This window comes from Parus major, chromosome 4 (assembly GCF_001522545.3).
Source record: "Parus major isolate Abel chromosome 4, Parus_major1.1, whole genome shotgun sequence".
In the NCBI taxonomy this organism is placed as follows: domain Eukaryota; kingdom Metazoa; phylum Chordata; class Aves; order Passeriformes; family Paridae; genus Parus; species Parus major.
The window spans coordinates 27,045,011-27,070,486 of NC_031771.1; the positions used below are offsets into that span (position 1 = coordinate 27,045,011).

The 25,476-nt window shown below is 38.6% G+C and overlaps 1 protein-coding gene across 1 annotated transcript; it reads right to left on the bottom strand.

Moving 5' to 3' along the window:
- Positions 1–7,902: 7,902 nt before the first annotated feature.
- On the bottom strand, positions 7,903–24,234 carry PLRG1 (pleiotropic regulator 1). The gene is made up of 15 exons (XM_015625659.2): positions 24,146–24,234; positions 22,304–22,410; positions 21,937–22,079; positions 20,821–20,874; positions 19,486–19,579; positions 18,958–19,048; positions 18,660–18,761; positions 17,076–17,168; positions 16,582–16,731; positions 16,372–16,473; positions 15,795–15,897; positions 15,118–15,226; positions 13,461–13,600; positions 11,747–11,940; positions 7,903–10,740 (listed from the first exon to the last, which is right to left on the bottom strand). Exons 1-15 carry the CDS (start codon positions 24,152–24,154, stop codon positions 10,681–10,683), a joined length of 1,551 nt encoding a protein of 516 aa, XP_015481145.1. The 5' UTR covers positions 24,155–24,234; the 3' UTR covers positions 7,903–10,680.
- Positions 24,235–25,476: the final 1,242 nt, after the last annotated feature.

Sequence of the window (25,476 nt, forward strand, 5' to 3'; positions counted from 1 at the left end):
CTTTATAGTATGAAGTTTGGGAGGTTTGATCCTATGGCCCTACTTATGTGGTGGGTTTATAGGACACAAAAGCACATGAAATATCTTTCTTCAGTGTTACTTCTCAATACTTATTCTCTTGTGCACTTCTTATTTCTACTTCCTTCAGTCAAAGGAGAAAAAGCCCAGAACAGATTTGGAAAACGTAGATAGATGGAAAGTGAGTGAATCAACCAGCCAGGACAGATATTTCAAAAATGTTAGTGCTTCTTAAACACAGTTGTCACCATCTTGTCTCTGGTACATCCAGTGTCCTGATCCCAGCACACAGGTGAGCTGGGCAGAGTTCACAGCACACTTGGGCTCTCACTGGGGGTTTCTGTGTGCAGTACCACACACATGAAAACACAAGAAATGATATATACATGAGCAAAGCTGGCTCAAAGACATGAACTGAAAAGAAGGAAAATGAGTGGAAAGAAGGACATGAGGCAAAGATGGCAAATAACACCAGTTTATCAGACAATTGAATGAGTGCGTTTTTTTCATTTAAAATGCAGTATTTAAAAATAATAGTAAAGAAACTCATATTTACTGAGGCAACTAATGGAAAACAAATGCATAGCTTCAATGAGCCAGATATGGAAAAAATGCCAAAGAAGAAATTTTGGCAAGACAAAAAAGACTTCAGAGCAGAACAAATACAAGAATACTTCCTATCCTTCCTCCTATTATGGGATGCAACAGCAAGGATCACCATATACACAGAGTACATATCCCAGCATTCACATCTTGATTTAAAAGGAGAAAAGAATGTGAAATAGGAACTGCAAATTTAGCTTCCCAAAAGTTACTTCTTCAGGAATGTGCATATGCTTTATTTTACCCAAGCATAACATCCAGTGTGAAAAGTAGATGGTTGTGTGGGGTTTGCATGGCCAGGTTTTGGTAGTGTGTGCTGGTGGGGATGGATGATCAGATGGCAAACAGCCCAAAGACCTGAGCACATTTCCAAATAGTTGACACTGCTCTGTCAAAGCTGCTGTCACTGCCACTAGTTCCTAGGAAAGGGTGGCAAGAGGTGGGACGTGTTTGGAGCAGCACAGGCAGGATCTACCTTAGTATCTGCGAGAAAACCTCCAAACTGTGACATGGCCCCCAGGGCTGGTACACTTGCACCACCGTGAGCCCTGTAGGAAACATTTTGGGTTTTAGTAGCAAAAATGCTTCAAATACTAATATTTAGACCAATGGTTTGGATGCAAAGCCATCCTAGCAACCCCCAGAGATTTGTAAGAAACAAGCTTTGCAAGTAATGACAGTCATGCAGCCCCTGAACAGGAATTAAGCATAGCACCATGGGGCAGGATCCATTTCTGTGCTATGCTTAGTTACTGCTCAGGCTGTGTATTTTTTAGGGACAATGATCACTGCAGGGAGGCAATGAGCAAAGCAGATGTAGAATTTCGGTTTTCCAGACTGCATTTAACTTGCCAAACAAAATTTAGAAAGCCAATGGAGTGAATCAGTGATACCTCTCAGTCCCATTTCAAATGGGAAAAAAAAATAAAAAAAAATAAAAATACAAAACTATTTGGAGGAAAATGTGAAAAATGCAACTCCATGCTTAGTGTGCCATTTTTGTGGAAAATTGTAGATCACATTCTTTTATTGTTGTGATGCTTTCAGACAGAAGAAACAACAAAGTTGTCAGCAGAACAGCTTTAGAGTCTCTACAAAATCCACAGTGAATTTTAGAAAACATGCCCCTATAAACACAACTCCAGTGCTTCCAACAGGTGAGCCCTTTCTAACCCCTAGCCATCAAGGGGAAAAAAAGAAACCCATTTCTTCTTCCCCTGTAATCCACTCACTTCTTTGATGGTCTCTGGTGCTCAGGAGGGAAACAACAGATTATTATTTTATTCTGATCATGAGCCAAAAGGGACAAAGAGGCTTTTGGAAGAGGCAGAAGAAGGGTCAGAGCTCTGGGTTGGGAGGACAGTGTTGTGGCTGTGTCTCTGCCTACCACCTCCCTCCATTCTGGAAGGGGCAGGCTGAGAATGATGAAGGACAGGGTGTGTCCAGGAAGGAAGAAAGCAGAGTCTCACTGTGATGACCACTGTCCTAATCAGCCTTAGCACAGGGGGAAATTACAGCAGCCTAAGGACAACTAAAAGCACTAAAAATGAATTAAAAAAGCTGAGAATCAAATGCATTTTTGCAAGAGACTTAGCTGAGTGTAACTACTTATCATCAAAATGTGAGGCTAAGACATTTTAATTTTTTCCAAGGTAAGGTTATCAGGGAACCTTACCTTTATTCTTTCTTGCACAATAAAAATTATGTTCCCCTTCTGCTGAAAAGGAGAAGTGACTTTACATGATCTGCACGTGAGAACATACAGGAAAACCTTAAAAAACAAAACAAAAACATTGGAGAAAGAAAAGGAAAAAGGATGAGGAAAGTGTATTCTTTATACAGGAACATTTCTAAAATCAACCACATACTACTTTGGTCCTGTCTACACTAGAGAAAAGCACCATGTTAAAAAAGTGAGAACTGACATGTCTTAAAGCAAGGAAAAGAGTGTGAAAACACAGTATTGCCCTGAGGTAGGAGTGACAACAGCTGTGCTATTTTAAAACATGCTGGCTCCCAGTGGTTAACTGAGGTGTGTCCTGCAGAAAATCAACAGTTTTGTTGGTCACATCCAACACAAATCTCCACACAGGTATCAGTTATCACCAGAGTTGTTTCAAATTAACTGCTACAGCATAAGCAGGGTGTAAGGCACACACAGAACAGCACACAGACATTTATGTTCTGGCCATTCATTTTGTAAACACACCTCACCATCCCTTCTGTCTTCCCTTTGAAAAGAGCAACAACATGTAGGCGTATCTTTTTGGAAGACATGTATGGAGATGCAATATGCTCCAGAGCAGAAAGTTCTCCCATTTCTTACTTGTAACCATTATTGGTAATGTCTCTTTGTCTGTGATTTTTTCTTCTATTTCTCTATAAGTACCATGTTATCATGAGACTTGTATGTCCTGGAATATTCCTGAGTCCAAAATTTTAAGACAATTTAGGAGTTTGACCACAATTTAAAGGTCTTTACTACCTGCAATACTAGATCTGTTTACTATTCACAGTAACTATTTATGGGGTTTAAGAAACTAAGAAACTGTGAAACAGAAAAAAACTAGACTTTCTTTCATCACAAGGACAGCTTTTCACTCACAGAAATTTTGGCATTCCTCCACCAGAACATCCCCTTCTCAGCTTCACCAATACAAAGCACTTGCCAGGACAGTCAGCCAGGCTGGCCTTAATGTTTCTTAGTGGAATGCTGAGGTTTAGCAACTGGGCACACTGCTGAGCTGAACATGTTAAAAAAAGAGAAAAAAAACAGATATTATTTACTTGATCATCTTCCTCACTTTGGTTTAGGTTTCCTTTTTGATTCTCATTCAATCTCAGGCGTTACCACTTGCCTATTTTCTGTCAAGAATGTGAAAACTGTTGCCAAATTTTGTTATTAAAATCAGTGTAGGGCATTGTTAACAACCACTGGTGCACCTTATACACAGTGCGCTGTATTTCACAAGAAAAATCAAGTAGGGTGAGAGGAACTGGGAGGATGGAAGCAGAACAATTATCTATCAACATCAGGTTGCATATCTGGTTATCCAGTCAGTATTTTCTGTCTCCAAGAACAACTTCCCACCACAAAACACTTCCACTGCATAGTTCTGTCAGTGTTTGATGCAGCAAGGCTGAACCACACAGGGACTTGAAAGAGCAATCGATAGCACTGCATGCTGCACCTGGACAACATGAAGCTCTCCAGAATAGCTTAGGATCTCACAGGCTCCTCAGGGATGTTGTTGATGGAAGAAGGCCAGGACAAGTTTGGGGGGAAGGGAAAAAAGAAAGGAGTTACCACATCATGATTAATCAGGCTGGAGATACGGGATAGAGATAGCTTCCAATTTCTTAGCAGTGTTTTCACCAATAAAATTTCCCAAGAACAAAAACTGAGAAATGGAAGCCTGTGAGAGAATAAAAAACTACAATTGCACTGCCACAGGGTTATATTACAGGAAGAGTGTGGACCTTCTCTTCAGCATGTGAATCTCTGAAACTCACTGTACCACTGTACTCACTGTCTATTTTAATCACTCCAGAAAAACTGCATCATTGAATTGGCAACTGCATGGCAACTAAAACTGCAAAAACACTAGGAGCAGTTTTCTTTCCTCTTATGTAATTAAAGGACATTTACAACCTCAACTACAAATTAAAAAACGAACAAAATCTAACAAAAAAAATATTACAAAACCAAAAATAATCAAGCAGGTTTTCCCAGGAAGAAAAATAAACTGCACTTCACTACATTAATTTAAGTAAGCAGCAAGCAATTCTATCTATGCTTTCATTTAGCTACTGTGATTGATTGCTAGTTACTTTTGAATTTCCTGTAAAAAGTTTGATTTAGAGCAACACAAAACTCCTTCAACTGAGTTTTTCAGTTCCAAATAGAACAAAGTCATTAACAGAATTAATAAATTCTGGTCGGTTTGCATTGCCAAGCTTTCTTTAAAAGAAATATGCTTGTTTGGGAAGAAGAAACAAAAAGAAATGTTGCATGGGAAGAAAAGAAACTGAATGAGCAGGAAAGAATTAATATATCTACAAGACATGAAATCTGACTCATCTGGCAGCTGAAGTCATGCTCAAATTTTTGTATGGAGTTTTTATATTCATAATCTATATTGCTGCTTTACTGAGAGCAGATCTCAAGTTGTCAATGCAGGAAGTTTGCTTGTCAAGGGGATTTACTTGGAAATAGTTAAGTCATATTATGATTTTAGTGTCTTTTCCAAGTTTTTTTAAAAAAGCACTTTTGGATGCAGCACAAAGGCTTTTTCTGATTGCACAAGCTACACTCTTACTTATCACAGCAGTCTCCCAACAGCAATGCATCCAGTCAGCATGATATTCTGTGGTGATAAGCTCACTTCTCATTCCTCAGCTCACCACTTACCTGTCAGAAAAAACCCAAACTCAGTGTTGTAAGGTAATCCCTACATTCAACCAGCTATAAAAAAAATTAGCCTATTTTTTTTAAGCTATTCACCATGCAAACTTTGGCTTCACTCTTCACACTTTACTTTTAAGCCTTGTTTAGAACTGTGCTTGCAAGCGCTTCCTCAGTGAAAATCCCAGTGCAGCTGCAAATCCCTCCAGACTTATCGTTCTGCAGTGGTCCACAATTCTTCACCTGCCACTGAATTATCTGTAGTATACTGAGATATAGTTTGGAGCATGAGGGCACTGGAACATCCACATACTTACAACACCTGCACTTTTCAGAAATGCACTTATAGCTTACCGTAAAAAGATTTGTTTGCATCAAGGTACCCACATTTTCATTTTCACCATTGGCTGCACCCACATTAACACACTATTGCTCCTTCGTTCTTCCATTTATACACATCTAATCCAGAAATGCCTCCTCTACTCCAGCCTACCAGGTAAATGTAGCAAGTTTTCAAATATTTCCTTTCAGACATCATAGCTCTAGTCTCCTTTAGTCTTAATTATTTCACTATCCTTTTCACCTCCCTGAGAGATTTCAGTTAATGACAATTTTTTGTATCTGGTCTCTGGCAAGTCTTATTTTTCTCTATGTGTAGCCCTTGGTACTCGTAATTCATACTGATGCTGCATTGACTCTCCCTTGCTCTGAAGGACTTAACCCTTCATCCCTTCTCTCAGTGATGCATCAGCTGGGAAAAAAAGACATTTGCAGGATCTAAAAACTCAAGAATTGTTACTGGAGCAGAAAGAGTAAAGGTGGCATGTCTTGCAAAGACATGCTCTCCCTAAAAAATAAAGCAAAGGTTGCAAAAACATGTTGGCAGAAATGAGCATTTCACACATTACCTGCACTTCCCAAACACAAGGGTAAGGTGCGCAGGTTTATTGAAGAAAGAAAAAAAAAAACACAGCACAGTATAAATTTCCCAAGCATTTTCAACTACAGTTTTCTTGTCAGTGTTTTCAACCTTCCTTGCAAGGAGACAAATACTTAATTCAATTATTTTACTGCTGAGGTCTAATTTGTACGTGAGTGCCTCCAATTAATCCACGCTTTAGATACAAGTTTAGGGCTTGTGTACTCATTATATTCAAACAAAAGTCCTAAAGAAAGGTTAACAAAACCCTGGTGCCAACATGCACCTGGACGAAGTTATGTTACTGACTTAAGTGCACTTTACTTAACATTACAAAGCCTATCCCACATAGATGCAATACAAGCAATAGGAAGACAGTAAAACCTAAGGGATGATCCTGCAAATCCCTGAAGAAAAAATATTTTGAAGATTTTCTAGAGAACATTTGGAAAAAACCCCAAACAAATCCACATCTAGATACTCCACAGTTCCCATCAGAGTTTTACATCTTTACCTGAGCAGTGCTTTACAGCAATCGGTAGACAGAATACATCAAGACAGATTAAAGACAAATTAAAGACACAATTCCCTTGGTTAGATTTGGTTATTTTGCTGGAAAACCTTCCAAGGTAATTTTGCAACATCAATATTTATGAATACTTATGTTGATGTTCCTCAAGTTTCTGATGCATCCTAGATGAGATTACAATACTGCATGACTGCTGAGAAACTGTGTTTTTCAAGATAAGCAAGCCTAGGAAAAATTTATGTGAAAAAGTGTTCACAGAAGCAGTTACATTCTGCTAGCCCTGCAATCAGAGCTTACTTACAGAACCTTATTCAGTATCAAAACAAGAAATGCAGATTCCCCTCTGGGCTTCAAAATTCTTGAGTCATCTTCAGACAGGAACAGCCATTTATTTTTCATCCAACTTACTTTTGTCAGTTTTCAAATAATTTCTGTCCTAGTAAGCACAGAACAAAATTCACCAGACTTCAAGATGTAAAAGCCAGATTCTTAGCTGCTACGATTAATGAAATCTCAGATGGGAATCTCCCAAAATGACAAGTTCTTCTTTCACAACCAGTGAGATTTGTAGTTACTTGTCTGTCAAGTTTCAAAAGACCAAAGTGATTTATCAACTCCATATTATGCTTATGGAACAGTAATTTCAAGTCTTGTTAATCCAGTGTTCACTTTATGAGTTAATAGTGCAGGCTGACCCTTCTTTAGCTGATCAGGGTTACTGACACCAATTAATTTCCAAATATGCAATATTTTCTTAGGTGTGCTAGTAAAAGTTTAGAAGCCTCATCTAAAAATGAATGATGCATCTTGAATAAAATAAACACACCCTGTGCAGATATTTATATTTACATACATGACATTCCAGACTGATAGGTTTTCCAATTCATTGGAGGGAAAAACTCACCAACCCTCCTCCTGCCCCCACAAAAAAAACCCAAAACCATCCAAAAAGAAAATTACATCCCACCTAGTGGAATCACCACTTCAAAATCAGTGGTAAAACCCCCATCAACTTCATTGTGGCCAAATTATCAACTGAATGCCATGAAGAGAAATACCCATTTAATTTGCTGCCATTAAGACATAGCAAAATTAGTTTAAGCTTTCTTCCACTCACAAAACTCTCATCCAGAATTCATCCTAGAACTCATACTTAACTCCAGAGGTGTTTCTGTGTTTTATAAAAACACACTAGAGAAAATGCATAAACAATTCTGAATCTGTTTTGCTAATCCCTTCATGCAGACAGGAAGTTCTCCATAAAACAGCAATCAATAGTTTCTGGCTTCCCATTACAGCTGATGTGCAAAACTATTTGTTACTGTGCTATGGGAAACAGTCCATGTCAATACTAAATTACTTTCACTTCAATACAGTTGTTTTTTTGTTCTTCTCACTATAAAAACCGTAATGGAAAAAAGACATGAATTCATATTGTATGGAAGGTTTTATTGATTACTAAATTGTTGTTGCTTACATCACTTTAATTCCAATCAAACAAAACTATAAAGAAGCTGTTGTTAGACTTGTTTCTGTAAGCCTTTCAGTTGCCAAATACATATTGTTCTGCACAACTCTCACACTGCCAGCAACACAACAGTGTTGTAGCTCACAGCTTACACTGTATGCTTCAGCATAAGCAAAGAGTGATCTGAGAATTCATCATTTTCACCAGTCACACTTTTTTATGTTACAGACAAAACCCGTTTCCTTACTTCTCTGCAATTTTATACACAGTATAAAACAAATCTCAGGGTTTGTGGCAGAAATTATTTGATCCTATACAGAAGACAACATCAAATTTTATGAAATTAAGGACATTAGTTATTCTCTGCTATTAGACTCCCATTCAAGATTACTTAAACTGACATTGTGTTGGGACCCTTTCCAGAAGCATGGAAAATCTATCGATTAGACCATATCCTCCTCTCTTGCTTCACCTCATGACTGTCATGGTCAAATCTAATGTCATTGCGTATCCTACCTGATCAGGCTCATGTCACAACTGACTATCCAGGCTTACTTGGCACTAGAAGAAGTACTTTGATGAAATCTGACAATCTTGATGCACCATAAATAATACTTACAGAAGAACATGTGATGATATTCACATTACTGTCAAGGGGGAGAAAAAACTGCTGGGAAGGAAACGAAAAAGTAAATCAAATATTCAAGAATACATACTTAGAACTGGGGCTGCCTATCCTACAGCCAAAAAGGAAACATCCCAAATAATAGTGCATGACCTTTAATGTATAAACAAAATCTTTACTGAGGGCACAAAAAAGTGGTAACCACAGCCCCAAGATAACAGATTCCTGCAGAAGTCCAGAGAAGAAACACAAATTCTTAAGGAGACTTTCTAAACTCTCTTCAAAATGATAGAGTAAAATACACAGTTTCTAAAGCAAAGTGCCAATACAAAAAAGACATGCTAGAACTGTGGCCCATAGCTAGAGCTGTAACTTATCCTTGCTCATTCCAAACTATCAAAAAAAATAGACACTTTTTTTAAAAAAAACCAAGACAAACAAAAAAAAATCCTCAACAACCCCATCTCAAGTAAGCTGTTTCTCTCCACTCTGGCTTCCTAAAGAGGATTTCACTGCTATCAACAAAATTCTGTGTAACACCAATAATTCATTGATTTCTGGAATGAAGCATTAGTAGCAGTATACAACATGCATAAACCACAATCTGGATTTTTAAGTGTTAACATGGAAAAAACTGTAATCAAGATCCATAAAAATTCAAATTGCCATTCAAAAGATGCTTAATCCAACTCGTAAATACCAAATATTCCCCTTCCTATTCTGTGAAGTTGCTCCAAAAGTAGCTGTCAACTAAAATTCAGTTATTTATGCAGCATGGACTCCCTTGAAATGACATTGTCAAACGTTCAGATTATAAATAAAAGACCTCCTATGTATCATAAAGAAGACAAAAATTGTCATAATATAAACAACACTTAGTTTTACTAGCTTTCTGTTAAAATTAAATTGCATATAACTCATTTCTCTAACATAAATCCTAGATTTGAAAGAAGTCAAACTGGAAGAAAATAGAAATTATTATGAATTGCTTGACATCAATGCTTGGTATCAATGAGGCCACAGATTAGTTCTCAGCATATACCCAGCATAAAACTTGCCAATGCAGCTATTAGCACTGCCAGCAAAGTTGCCAATAATGGAATGGCCAGATGACAATGATTTTCTCCACTGCCCTGTGAAGAGAAATTACTTTAGAGCAGCACAGACTTCACAGGTAAGCAGTAGCAAGGAGGTTTGCATGTTTACTGCTTATTACATGACGATTTGTAGAGCCAATGAAAGATCTGTCTCTTCAGAAGTCTATCTTTCAGTAACAGTTTATTTTAAATTCTGCCCTAAGATCATGGGAAGACAGCAACCTGTAAAATAAGGCTTAAATTACCTAAGAGCTTTTCCTCAAGCTGACTTTTAAAAGTTCACTGCACTCTACTGTCATATATGCTTTAGATGACTGAAAAGAACAAACAGTTTATCTACAAAGAAAGTCAACCGGTCCTGCGAACAAAATGACTCAACAGCGGTCCCAGCTCAGAAGACCCACTCTGAAACAACACAAATGAAGTTGAGTGCTTCAATTTGAAAGCTTTCTTGGGGAAAGATACACTTTGAAGATCCATTTCATCCAATAACACAGCACCAGCAATCCTCAGTGACCATGTTTCTAAAGCAAACTACCTTATTATTGTGTTGTCCTCCTTGTTTCTAAATTATTCCGTAACTCTAATTTAGTATAGACTTAGCCTATATACAATAAACAATATTGGTCTAAAATCTGAAAGTGCCCCAAGGAACTTCCAGGAGATGACTTCTATGCATAAATTTGCAATTAACATTTGAGGTCAAGCAAGGGTGTTTCAGACAACCTAGCTCATCAAAATATAAGAACCTACTGAGTGTAAGTCTAAAAAAATAACCACCTGCACACCTATCTTTTTCATGAACCATGCATATTCCACAAAGTTAAGATTCAACTGGTTTGCTGGAATCGCAACAAAAAAAGACAAAAGGAAAGAGAAATAAAATTTATTATAAAACTTGTTGAAATAGCACTGACTTAGCTGACTTCTTGTTCTGCTGCTCTAGGCAGAACAAAATGTGACTGAATGCTCTCAGGAAAGCCAAAACAAAAGTACAGAAGTAGTATGCTGCCGCACTAAAATCTCTTTCTCTTGATAATTTCTGGTTTCCAGCTGACAGGATGGGTTTCTTCAGTCTAAATGGAAAATAAAAAAAATCTCATAAGTATTATTTTAAACTTGAAGCTCCCCTAAGGTTTAGTTTAAAATACTACTTACAAAAAAATTATGTGCACTCTATTTCATATGCAGCATTATTAATACCTAATCATATAAATTCATGTAATTCATTTACCCAAATTAAATTTTCTATCATCTCACTCTCTGAAGTACATAACAGTACTTGTTCTGTTCTTGTCTTCTTTTTTTTCCAACAAGGAAATTGATCAGGTTGCCAGTGGCATTTCCAAAACAACATGTGGTTATCAAAGCACATGAACAGGAGTTGCCAGTGACAAGCCTTCCAGACATATCCACATCAGTACTGGTAATCAGTGTCATGGACCGTATTTTGCCCATCTTCAAAATGGATAAAAAAATTCCTGATTCTTTATACTTAAGAGTTACTCCAGGACTAATTCAGCACAAAATTCCAACATTTAATGAAAATTCATATGTTCTTTATATTGAAGACATACACTGATAAACTATACAATCATCTGTTGTCTTTTCCACTGGTGAATTAATTCAGATTTTAGAATAACAGTTTGAAAATAAGCTCTTTACTCTAAATTCCAAAAACTGTCAAGGCCAATAACTAATCCAGATCATATAAGTAAGTACAATAAACCTTTAAAGTGAAATCATTTTGCTGATTCCCATGTTTTTATCAATACAACCCCACACAGTTCCCCATTGGGTTCAAAACCCAATGTACATTATTGTATTCAGATTTCTCGAAACTTCACCACAAAGACCTTTTACAGAAGAGTTCACACACATGAACTTATTTGTACTACAGCAGATAACAATAATTAGGAATGCAGAAATTAGCTACTGTCCTGTTAATACTAATACAGAGGTCTTTCAAACTTCAACAAAATGGACTACATAAGTCTGAACACGTCCCCTACTGACAGGTGTTATATTTCTCTGAATTTTTTTGATTCTATGAAAATACTTTAAAAAGACACTTTGACATACCGCAGTATCATCTTCTTTGTATACTTTTATGGTTTTATCAGCTTCAGCTGTTAGCAATCTGCTTTCTGACTGGTCAAAAACACAAGCAAATATTCCTGATTCACTGTCCAAAGAACCTGGCTGTACAGCTGCATGTACTCTCTGGAAATTGTATCCTGTTCTCCAGTCCCAAAGGTGCATAGTACCATTATCAGCTACAACAAACAAACAAACAAACAAACAAACTCAGTATTTTGACCAGTTAATTTCTGTTTTCTAAAAGCAGCATCATGAACAACTAGTAAATACATCAGGAACACATCACACAACATTCATGTAGAATAGCTCAGTGCAACCTATAAATTTTCCTATTTTCTGCTGTTTTTCTTCCTCAGAATCTCATCTAGATTTTCATCAGATAACCAAGAGAGATGATACACTACATCACAGGCAAATTGCAACAAGTTGCTTTGGAGGCACAGTTAAGGACTGGCATTCTGAATATCAAGCTCCCTGCTCACTAGCTCCACTGAAGTTGAATGAAGAGGCATCATCCTCCCAAAAAGATTAAGGACATTAAGGACTCTTACTTAATGCAAAGTAGGTTTAATATTTGCAGAGATTTTATTCCAATTCCAGTTTAAACAACCACCAGTATTGCTGCTACTGGCAACAGCTACAGAGCATTCACAGCAATCTGAACTCTCTAGTCAGGACACTTTCAAGAAAATTTTTCAGTTACAAAACCCAACACCCTTCAAAAGCATTATCTAGCCAAAACAGATCTATTAAAAATTCAATTTCTCCACAGCTGTCAGCTAGACAAGAAATCCAGATGTTTCAAGAAGGGTGTTTCTAGAGTAGAAAACTCCAAGGTAGAATCAACTTCTTTTAATTCAGCATTGCCTTCTGTGAAGCTGCTTTAGATAGTGTGAGGATGTAAAGGGGAGAACTGATACTCAAATTTTAACGTTTCAAAAGTTGCAACTAATGTTATTAAAATGATAATAGTTTTTTTATGTGGAGAAGGTGTTTTTTTAAGACTCAGCTACTACTAACACAAAAAGGTCTTAACAAGGATGTTCTGAAAGTGTCTTCAAATAATAATAATGACACAAAAATCCATTTCAGTATTTTGTGAAGTTCTTGTTCTTACTGGGGATAAGCCTGTTGTCAAATACTGCTTTATCCAAATTTTAAAATCAAGGGGCCCTTTTACACATAGTTGGAAACACAATCAGAGTAAGGTGACAATGCAATTGGCTGTTTCCTAGCACCTTCTTAGCACATTTCCATCTTACTCCACATCGCTATCCTACAGGACCAAGGGCACATGGGACCAAGCGACTTGTTCCCAATTTGCTTTAGCAAGATGCTTCTATATCCTCTATCCAGTCTCACTGCATCAACATACAGCTAACTCTAGAGAAGGCACTAATGACCAGCAGATAATAAAGGATGGACTCTGGAGCCTTGCAGCAGCAGCCTGCTGAGAAGAAGAAACCTCTTCTTGCAGAACATTAGAAGTCCTTCAAATTTATTTCATTTGCATGCAGCTCAGAAACACCCAAGGACATGAAAGTGGCCCTTCTTACTCACTACAAAATGAAATGGAGCAGGCTGAAGGAGACTGACAGGCCCTGATAAAACAGAGCTCCATGAGCATCTATGTCTAAGGACCTCCAGCCACATGTACAGGGGGAAGAGGAGAGGAATGTATATCTCTCATTTTTACCTCCTGAGACCAGAACACCATCGGAATTTACAGCCAGTGTGTTTATAATAGCATTGTGACCAGAGAGGTTCTGAATGAAGTTTCCATCTGGGAATTTCCACTGCTTAATATTATCTGGAGAACCAGATGCAAATGTGTAACTGAAAGAAAATAAGCACAGTATATTAAAGCTCAAAATAGCTGTAGTGAGAGCAAATGTCCTTCATTAAAACTATTGCTAAATGCTAGTTCCAAAATTACTTAATATTGAAACTGCTTTTCTGACATGTTTACTTCACATGAAATTAAAGAATTTTATGAAGTCATGAATTACCTATTTCCGCTTAGTTTTATTTCTGCTTCATAAACTAAACTTTATAGTATCCTGTATGCTGTAGGATTTAATATGCAAACAAATATTTAAAATGCAAGTTAAGTTCTCTTCAATTGTTATTCTGGCGAATTTTCAGGTATAAGGGCATCATCAGCAAAGGAAACAGGAAAAAAAAAGGCAACAAGCCCCAAGCATAGGCTAATGGCTAGTCTTCCAAAATTACATAAGCAAGGAAAAAGCCCTGCAAAAATTTGACTAAACAAGATAACTTCTTACCCTGAGTTACCTAAAATAAAAATTTCCTTCATTTTAAGATGTGCAAGCAGTTACATGTTTATTTGGGTAGCACATACAAAAGCCTGTAGGAATACTTTCATTTGCCACAATGTCCAGGGAATTTGATGTCTATTTAAAAGATACCACAAGTAAAAAATTGAGCATTACAAGAAAATAGCACAACATTAAAAAAAAACAGAAATACTGAACTATAGGCAGACAGTTGCTACCATTTGACAAGAACATTTGAAGTTTATTTTCGAAAAGGTAAAACTCAGGTGAAACCTGAATTACTTTTTTAAAGAATGTAAGTAAAACTAGAGGGTTTTTTTTTCTATAGCTAACAGGCTACACAATTTTTCAGGCACACATTGGAACAGAGTTTATTCATATCCAAGATTCTGAATTTCTGCTAGAAATGATAGAATATGATTTTAAAATATTAAAGGCATAGAAGTAATCAAGTTCTATGTGAATTCCTTTTCTCCACTGTTTTGATGGGGATTCACACAGGCAACTGTTGTGCATCAAAATACAGCATCTAAATTCAGAGTGCTTCCAAGAACATCTGCTTCAAAGCTTTAATTCTCACACTAAGTTTTTTTTAAGGCCAGTTAGATTGAAATGTCTTGTGCAGTGAATATTGAAAACAAAGGCCATTTTATTAATCACTGTCTCCTTTAGCATTAATCACACATGTGCAATGGCACATTACAAAACTACTGCAATTCCTGCTCACAACTGAACAACTGTTCAGTTACATATTTAGTGTTAGCCTTACGAGCACTGTATCACCAAGTTTTAAGGACTGAATGAAAGGCATACATCTAAGTAACTCTGTGGGATAACAAGACACTCTCAGGATTGCTAATGTACACTAATGCCAATACTGGGAAGGACAATAAGTGCAGTAAAATGTATCTGACAATTAATATGTACATTTTTGCATCATCCTAAGTGCATTAGTTTCTCACATTATTATGTTCTACCATTCTAGATCATCATTCACATTGGGTCTCTTCAATTCTTGAAGAACTGTGAAAGTATAACAGAACAAAGAAAACTTACTGTCTTGGATGTAGCACTACTGCTCTTACAGATTTCTTGTGATTTGTTAAAGTAACACGAGTTTTTCCTGCCACCAAGTCCCAGAGCCGTATGGTAGTATCATGACTGCCTACAATGAGAAGAAAATTTTAAAAAAACAGTAGAAATCATTGCCTTGATTTTATCATAATCACTTCTTTGCTAAGGCAGCAAAAATGATGTGAAAAAGACAAAAATATTATGCTAATGCCACCTCAGATGAAGAAAATGGTGGATTGCAAAAGTATTTTTACTCAGTTTTAAATCCAAGAGCTAAGAAGTTACACTGCAAAGCTGGATTTTGACATAATGGGAAAGAAGATGAACACTTAACCACAGTACTGGACACTCCTTAACTGAAATGGGGAAAACTGAAACACCACAGAAAATGCAAGTCTTAATATATATTATAACACAAATGAAAACACCGGAAAAAAAGGAAGCGCAGAAAAGCATTCAAATAATGCACAGCCGTATTTGCTTAAATACATCGTTACTAATATGTAACAACCATTGCATGGCCCATTTTCAACAGAAACTAAAATGAGATTTTAGCAAATTCACCAAGGTAACATTATGAACATCACACAATGACTGAACAAACACATTCACCATTAGGTTTTTCAATCATGTTACTCATGAAACCATGCCTACTATACCTGTAATAATTTGTGGTTCTGCAGCTTGGCACTTCACAGTTGCTACTGCATTTGTGTGTCCTGACAGTGTGTGCACACTGGCTTTTGTCCTTACATCCCAAATCTATGAATTCACAGTAAATATGTCAGAGGTCAGTAACAGGTGCATATTCAATGTATTTTAGGCATTGTCTCATTACATAATTCCCTAGCCATAGTCCTACAGATCAAAAAATGGTATTTAGGTGGTATTTTTCACACAACCGCCTCAGCTGGCAAATTTCAAGGGGAGCAGGAACCTGCCAGTGAACTTCCAGGCAAATGGATAATTTAAGTCACCATAGTCTCATACCACCTTCTAAATACTAAGCAATCCTACATATACTGTGTAGCCTACCTACCAAATTAAGAAATAAAACGTTATCCTGAAGTGATATAGCATGTTTGTGCATTTGAGCTTCAATTTTATCAATATAAGACAAAGGTAACACAAATCATCCTCGTATTCCTTCTAAATTGATGATAACTTTGACTAAGTGCTCGTTTTTACAAATGAAGACACTGAAATACACACATCAAGATACAATGTTATACTTACTCGTGCTGTTGAATCTCTGCTACATGTCACCAGCACATCTATTGTTGGATGCAAGTCTAAGCCATAGACAGCGCTTAGATGACCATGGTAGTGTCTGATAACCTAGATGAATAAAAACCACACAAACTAATAATTGAAAGAATATTCTAAATGCTTTGATTTCTGTATTTCCTACTACCAATTCCTTCAAGTAAAGAAACTGCAGCTTACCTTATTGTATTCAAGATCCCAGCATTTCACTTGTTTGTCTTCTCCACAAGAAAAGAGGTATGGACTTCTTGCACTTACTATCACTCCTCGTACAGTACTGATGTGTCCCGTCAAAGACAATTTCAATTTGCCACTAGCAAGGTCCCAAATCTGCACCAAAATAGGTATTTTAAGGTAGACAGGAAAAAGCTACACAGTTAAACAGCCCAGATGTAACTGATCCTGCTGCAACGTAAGTTAAAAACAGTCACATAAACTTGCTCTCCAGATACTGCCATGTAATAAATGAAATCACATGAAAAGAACTAGTGCTACTCCACAAATCCTTTATGACAAGGTAATAAAAGAAAAAATGTTCTGCAGTCATTACTCTGCAAACAGTAAACAAGAGATTGTTTCTAAGAGCTGGAAGCATTTTTAAATAAAAAGGGAACAAAAAAAAAACCAAACCCACCCCCTGCAAACTTTGTCAGTCTTTTCTTCCAACCTCTTACCTTTATGGTTCTGTCAGCAGAGCCAGTAACAAACCACTGATTTCCTGGTTCTACTGCAATACATCTCACCCAGCCCAGGTGACCACTGATAACCTTCAGAAAGAACAAAAAAAAATTCTACATCAGAAATAATACAATACCTTTTGATGTAATTTTCCTTCTCCAACACTGAAATTTGCTAGTATTTATCAAGAAAAGTCAAATGTGAAATCAGATCTGTCAAGAAGACAGCTTGATTTCTACTTCAGTTAAACAAAGAGAAAACTAGAAATTTACATACACCAGACCTGGGGAAGCTGCAGTATGTAAAGATCCTGTTCCCATAAGCAACTTCTTCACATGCTTTGAGAGTCAACAACACCATGGTTCAACACTCAAAGCTTTGCAGAGAAAGACTGTATTTGAGCAAAGATTCCTTATGCTGCTGTATAGTGCTTATGCAAAAAACAATTATAAAAATATTGGCAATTAAATCACATTTCTATATAGTAACCTCTTAACGCACATCATCACCTCCTCCTCCTCAAAACAGGGGTAATACGAGAGCTGGACGCTTTTCAGTAATGAAACAATGGAGACTAATCTCACAAGAAATAGCCAATACGCGCTTTGGAGAATTTAGGGAAACAGGCTGCTGAAAGCAAAGTCAGACAGCTAAAATCAAGCCCCATAACTAGTTTCACAGATGTCATGTCTCATGTACTCTCATACAGTTAATTTCAAAAGATTTAAAACACAACAAAGCTTCTTAAGCAGAAATATTTTGGAAAGCTAAAGTGACCTTTTCTGATCACATGAGACCACAGACACAAAATTTTAAGACAAATGTCTAGGTTTCTTCCTAATGTAGGAATAGAAATGGGCTTTTCTGGGGAAAAATCTAAGAAATAATTCATTTTACCTATTTTGAGTTCACATCTTTCACAAACAACTTCAAACCAAGCTCAGGAAAACCATTTGAAATGTAAATCTAAAGCAACAGATACATGAAAGCTGTGCTACTATTTCCAAGCTGTCTGAACAATCTTTTGCCTTGTTGAGCATGGATTTTGATCTTCATTAAAAAAGCCTTCACTAAAACTGTTTATATGCTTATTAGTCCAGTGACTTCAATTGTATTGACAGCATTTCTCTGAAAAGAAAGTGCTCCTAACAAGGAGGCATTTCTCAATTTTTCATCTGTTTACCATAAATCTCACAGGTTTATTTTAGTGCCATTTCTTTCAAATGGCATTTACCTTAATTGTTATAGCAAACATGTTCAAATAACGCTGTATTTAGAAAACCCATATACTCCTTGGAGCCCAAGTGTTTTTCAAAAAATTGCTTTAAAGGTTAGCCTTCAGATTCCTGACTTATACAGCAAACATTCCACCAAATTTATCATAACATAGCTACAAGAGTAAAAAAGAGGTTCAAAGAGAGAGTGTGTGTATTCAACTTAGTCGTGATCACTTTTTGATCACCTTTTAAATCATATTTGATTATATTTTTGTGAGTGAAAACAAAAATTATGATTAATAATATTACATAAAATATGTTTACTTCTATGTGCATGTTTGTGTCATGTAATTTCTGACTTACTCTGTATAGTTTCCAAGGTGGATGCCACTGAGGTTTCGGCATGGTTGGAGCCTTCTTTGGCATTAATGCAGAATTTTTGTTTCCACCAGCTTCCACCATAGCCTGTAAATTAAAAGAAGGGTTAGTCTTCTGGTTTGTGGCTTATCTCTTTGCCCAAAGCCTAAAACTTTCTCATTCTGCCTTCTCAATACTGATTAAATTTAGTCAGTCAGGAGATCTCCACACAACACACACACAGACCAGGAAGCAATCTGCTCAACACCATGTACTATTCATGTTTGATGTGCACCAGACTCACCACAGACATCCCAGGAGGTTGTGAACGCTCAGATACTCCAGCGTGCCTGTAAATGTCACCCACACCAGCAGCTGTCCGGTTTGCATCCAGCCTAGGATGAGTGAAAATGGTTCATGGATCGACTTTCTCCTGCTAAGTGATAAGACATCACAGGGCTGCACCCAGCTGAGTGTTCTACACCTCTCAGGATGGAGAGTGCACAACCTCTCCTGCCACCTTGTCCAAGGCTTGACCACCCCAAGGTACAGATACCCACAAAGCCATTTTTGTCTTCTAACTAAACAAAATCTCCCTTGTCCCAGCTTCCACCCACTGCCTCTCATGACAATACAAAAAAAAACCCAACCAAAACAAAACCAAAAAACAAAAAAAAACCACAACAAAAAACCAGAACAATAATGCCTGTCCACACTAAAAGCAGTTTCCTAAGGAATATCTGAACTAGTCCAAGCAGCTCTTATCCCAGCTTCTGTGATTTGCCCTGAAATTCCCATAGATAACCGTGTCAATGAGGTAACACAGCAGTACCTGGACTGGGAAGCAGGAAGTGCTACAGCTAAGGACTGTGCTGCAGATTCACTTGGCATCCTTTGGACCTTAGTATCTGCTGTCAAAGCCACACCTTGAAAAAAAACAAACAAACCACATCAGAAACAAAGACAACTCCTTTAAACAGGAATTCAAAAGTGTGGTATACAAACATATATATACACATATACCTGCAAATAAGGGCCTGACACACCTGTAATATTAACTCTCATCCTTCAATAACATTGTCACATCCAATTAAAATCTACTGAAATCTTTATTTTGGCACAAATCCTTTCCATCTTGATCTATTATATATTTAAGTACAAAATTCTACAGTATCAAAGAGTATGTCAGTAAAAACAAACAAAGAAAAAGTCTAATTATGAGCAGCATCCATCTTTATATCCAGCTGCAACTGCTCTGGAAATCCAAACATCACAGAAATAAACACAATCTTGTGAAACATTTGCTAACTTAGGCTCTTTAGTACAATTTATAATCCATCCCTATGCAGTGTTTGGCACCATGCAGTGGTGCCAGAACTACAAAAGGTTTAGTCCTACTGAAGTAAGAATGTCTTACATCTTCAGATTCTTAACCTTATCTCAAGAAAAGCAGATATTTTCTAAAAAAAAAAATTAAAAACGCTTTGTAAAGTATAGTTTTGGTGTACACTGGTGAATTTAACTCATCACTTTCTTTCTTTTCCTAACCAAATTTCTGTCACTTAACAACAAACTCAGTATTTGGGCAAAATATTCAGGTTAAAACAAGAAACAACAAAGAAAGAAATCTGATTTTCAACCCTGATATAAATTATTCTATTAAAAGAACACTAAACTTAAGAAAGCCACTGTGAGCAATTCTCATCCCTACAGTTACAAGCAACTATGCCTGCTTTTTTAATGGTTGAAGGTTCACTGAACACTCACATCTGTTAAGTTATAAATCAAGACAACAGATTTTCCACTATACTCATAATAAACTCAAGCACAATGAAAGATCAACAGCTGAAACTAAGCTCTTACAAGAAGAGAGAAGGATCAATCTGTAACAATGGCAATTAGCAATGGCCAGTGTGACAACACAGAAACATAACCCTTACATGCACAGGCAAATGACACTAAAATTATTACACCCTCAAGTCTCTTCTCCAGAGCATGGTGGTGAAACCTGCACCTTTCTGCTCTGGTGATGAAAAGCAGGCAACATTCCATTATTATTAAGTATGGATTCACATCAAGAGGAAGCTTGCTCCTGCTAAGATGAAGGGTATCTTGCTCATACAGGAACCCAAAAAATCCATGTAAACACTTGCAAAATTTTACTTACCAGGCCCAGATGGGTATGGGTGTGTACCAGTTACCATATACTCAACTTCTTGTCCTAAAGGGCAAGAGAATGTTATATTAATAATTACATTTATACTGCACTGCAAACAATGCACTCCAACAGCAAATAGATTAAAAGAGAGATCATAACACAGCAGAAGAAACCAGTAACCACCTCCAAAGTACTCAGACATTTCTCGTTTTCATTAATTTAATTTGTTCTGGTAATCTCCATTTTAGTAATCTCAACTGTAAAAAATAATTAATTTTACTGGTGAAGCTACCTGTTATCAAGGGGACTCAAGAGAAAAATTTTCATACTTCCTTTGAAGCAGATATCATGGAAAAGGATTCAAGTATACAAAGAGCATGAGTGTCTGAAATGTAAGCTAGTCAGCTGGTTGTGCTGTCAGAATTGAAAAAAGGTTCCTTTCTTCTTAAAAGATTTTTAATTCTCTGTCAACAGGTTTCACTTTCACAATACTTCCAAATGAAGCACCTTAGGCAGAATCTCAGTACTGAGTATCAACTGTCTCAACTAAAACGAAGCAGCATTTTTAGAAGAGAAATTTTAATATGCCATCTACCTAATACATACACATTTTATAGATCACAAAACATATTGAAAAAAACTCTACAGATTTGAAATGTTTCCTGGTTTAAAATTTTCACAGCTAAAGGACTGTAAATATACTATGAAACAGAACTAAAATAACAAAAAAACACCTCAAACAAAAAACAACACATAAAAATGCCCAAACAAACAAAAGTCAACAAAAGAGCATTTTCTTAATGAACCTGCAAACAGAAGAAATACAATACACAACTCTAACCTAAGTACACTGCACATTAATGTTACTAAAAATTACTCTTTTCACCAATTAATCATTATAAAAACCTACAGCACACAATAACTCCTTCTTTAAAACCAACTTTCCCCTTTTTCTGAATCACTTATCTCGTGTGGACTCTAGCAAGAAAAATACCAATCAAAAAAGTTTTTTTTGATTTCTGTATTTATCTCCAGTGGATTCACACCGCACTGAATTCTGCAGATTTTACATCAGTGAGACTGTTACAAAAGAAAGAACAAATGTACCACTAAGGGCAAACTAACCTTGATTTCCAGAATATTGTTTGTGGCCATAGGGATCCCCAGTGTTGGGGCCTCCTTTCTCCCTCAGGTTCTCTTTGAGAGTGGGCATGTGTAGCACTGAGCCGTACTCCGTGCGCAGCTTGACTGCCATTTTCACCTTGTGACTGTGAGAAGAGTAAAGCAAAATCTGCATTAAACCCCAGTTTTTGAACTGTTACCAAGTTTTGAAATATTTTGGAGAGAATGTCATAAAACATACATTACAACTGTAATATTTATCTCCCCTCAAAATTACACAGTTAATAGTACAGAAACATCTACATTTCTGACTTGGGTGGAGCAATCATTTAACAGAGTTTAAAATTTCACTCAGCACAGCAGCACTTACCTTTCTTCATCCAATGGGATAGGCTTGGCATTATCAGCTACAAACATGTCATGGGTTCTCTTCAAAGACCTGAACACTAGTGTGTGCACAGAATGCTTTTGGACTTCCTAAGATAAAGACAAGACCATTTAAGTATGTTTGAACAGATTTAAATGAAAAACTGAACACTGAAACATAAATTGAACCGAGCAGCAATTTCAAATCTCAGTTCTATTATAGGACATGCAACCATTCAGTTCACAGAAGACACTAATCTTCTTGGATACTAAAAAATCTAGTTATTACATTAGTTATTTTACTTCAGCATTTATTCAAAACTATATACTATCCTTTGAAAATTTACAAGGATTTGAAAAGCAAGCCAAAAACTTTGATCAAACTTTCTGCACTGGTATCTACATGACAAATCCGTAAGTATAAAAGCTTTTATCCCAAGTCCTTCCCATTTCTGTTTTTACATGTAAGCGACAAAGACTTCAATTCTGAAAAAAAAAAAAAAAACACCTGTAAATTTTCCTTCCCTACCACTGTAAAAAAACCACGGGCAATCACGAATTTCTGTGTGCAGTACCGCTTCATGTTAACATGGCTAATTACCACGCAACAGCAGCCGCTGCTGACACCACAAATGGAGGAGTAGGTAACACCATTTCTTCCCAGCTGGGAAGAAGCTTCTGCCAGTAATTTCTGACAGATGCTTTTCTGTAAGAAAACAGTTCATAGTGTTGCACTGGGCAGCAGTTGTTGCACTTTCTTCTATAACCCTGGCACCCCCACATGCTTTCAGAGGTGCATGATATTCACCCCACAGTAAAGATTCTACAACCTATAAAACCACTGGCCTTCTCCACAGCTGTACTCCCAAACCCTCACAAAAAAAACCCTGAGGTTTCCTTTATGGGCTAGCAGAGTCAGTAGCTCTCCGGTGGTCAAACACCACAGCATCACTTCCCCAAAATCACAGAACCTGCTGAGTTGGAAGTGGCTTACAAGGATCATCAAGTCCAACTCCAGGCCCTGCACAAGGCACCTCAAGAGTCACACCCTGTGCCCAAAAGCACTGTCCAAACATTCAATGAATTATGTCAGGCTTGGTGCTGTGACCACTTCCCTGGGGAGCCTGTTCTAGCATCCAGCCACCCTCTGGGTGAAGAACCTTTTTCTAATATTAAACCTAAACCTCCCTTGACACAACTTCAGGCCATTCTCCCGGATCCTGTCACTGCTCACTACAGAGATCAGAGCCTGCTCATCTGCTTCCCCCTCACGAGGAAGCTGCAAGCTGAAATGAGGTTTCCCTTCACTCTCTTCTCCAGGCTGAACATGGCAAGTGATCTCATTCACTCCTAACGTTTTCCCTCTAGAGTATTCATCTCCATATCCTTTATACCCTTTTCTGATGTTGTGGCATCCAAAACAATACGCAGAACTCGAGGTGAGGCCGCCCCAGAGCAGAGCAGAGCGGGACAACCCCCTCTCTTTTGACAGGCTAGCGATGCTTAGCCGGATGCCCCCCCTGCACCAATTTCGCATTCGGCACAAGTCTGGCGGAGTAAACCCGCTGCTCACTCCCGCCCCAGACACGTACACTCCGATGACCCGCACCCGCTGCGTCCTGCGGGCACCTCGATGTCCCCGGGCCGGACCGGGCGGGGGCTGCTCAGATGGAAAGGCCGCCAGGGTCCATCCCTACAGCGGCCTTTCCCACCCGGGAGACAGCGAGGGTGGCGGGTGCGGGGCGGCGCTTCTCCCGCCCGGCCCCACTGACCCGGCCCCGCTCCCTGGTCCCGCCCGGGGCTCCTCAATGGCGTGACAGAGTGGATGCGCTCCCCCGTCCCTCACCTCCGCCATGGCGCCGCCGATCTCCCCCCGCCGCGGCCACTACGGAACCACTTCCGGCACCTTCCCGCGCCGCACCAGAAGTGACGCACGAGGGAAATGGACAGAGGCGCTAAAACGGAGGGGCGGGCCTCTACTCGGTGTACGGGGGACCACGGGTTCGAGCCCCGCTGGAGCTGCCGGAGCAGGCGGTGCGAGTCACTTCATCCATCAATGTGTACAAATATATAAAGGGGTGGTGCCAAGAGAATAGAGTCAGGCTCCGCTCGGTGGTGCCAAGCGGTAGGACAAGATGCAGTGGGCAGAATCTGATGCACAGAAGTTCTTCCTGAACATGAGGAAGAACTTCTTTACTGTGCAGATGATCGTGCACCAGCACCGGCATATGCTGCCCTGAGAGGTTGCGGAGTCTCCCTGACTGGAGATACCCTCTGGACATAACCCTGTGCCGCGTGCTCGGGCATAGACGTGCTTGATCCGGCAGGTGGGACCCGATGGCCCCACTGCGCTCCCTGCAGCCGGAGCCATCCCGCGGCGCTGCGGGTGGCTGTCCCGGCCCTGCGGGCAGGCCGTCCCTGGCAGCGGCCGGCAGAGGGCGCTGTGGCGCTGCGGGAGCGGCGCCGCCTCAGGCGGAGGGCAGCGTGAGCTGGGCGGTCCCGACTTGGTTCTGAAGCCATCGCCCTTGGCGGCTGTCTAGGGCCGTGCAGCTACAGGTGTCAGGTACCGCTTTCCTCGTGAGTTCTCGGGGGTAAAGCAGCGCAGTTCTGAACCGCGGTGGTGTTGGATGTTAGCCATTATAGCTGATCATTTGGGAAGAGTTAGGCTCCAAGGACCTAATTTCGATGTAAAGTGAAGCGTGTGAACAAACGAGCTGTCAACCCCTGCACTTCGTGGCAAAGTGCTGGTTGTGAAATGGCAGAGGTTGTAATTCTCTTGCAAATGTACCCTGGTACTCTATCTGATATTTCACTTCAATTCATGAGCAGAATAACCGAATGCATCCGATCAAATTTCAGATAGGCACCTGCTTTCTCCTACACTCATCTGCTCTTTAATTCTGGGAAATCTTGTCATCCTGAGCAGTAGCTGGGATTTGGCAAACTCATCTTTTGAGCCACTCCATCATGATACTCTTCTTTACTACTAAACCAGCCACTCTCTGCTTGCCTGCATGCCTGAGCTGTGAGCAGTTTACAAAACGATCTGAGCTAGAAGTAATTCAGTGCAACATAGCTGGTTCAAACCTGCTGTCTTTATTAGCTACAGCGTTAGTCTGGGATTATTTCTGGTATACAGCTTGGCTGCTTGACATAAATATAGTGTCTTTTCTGCAG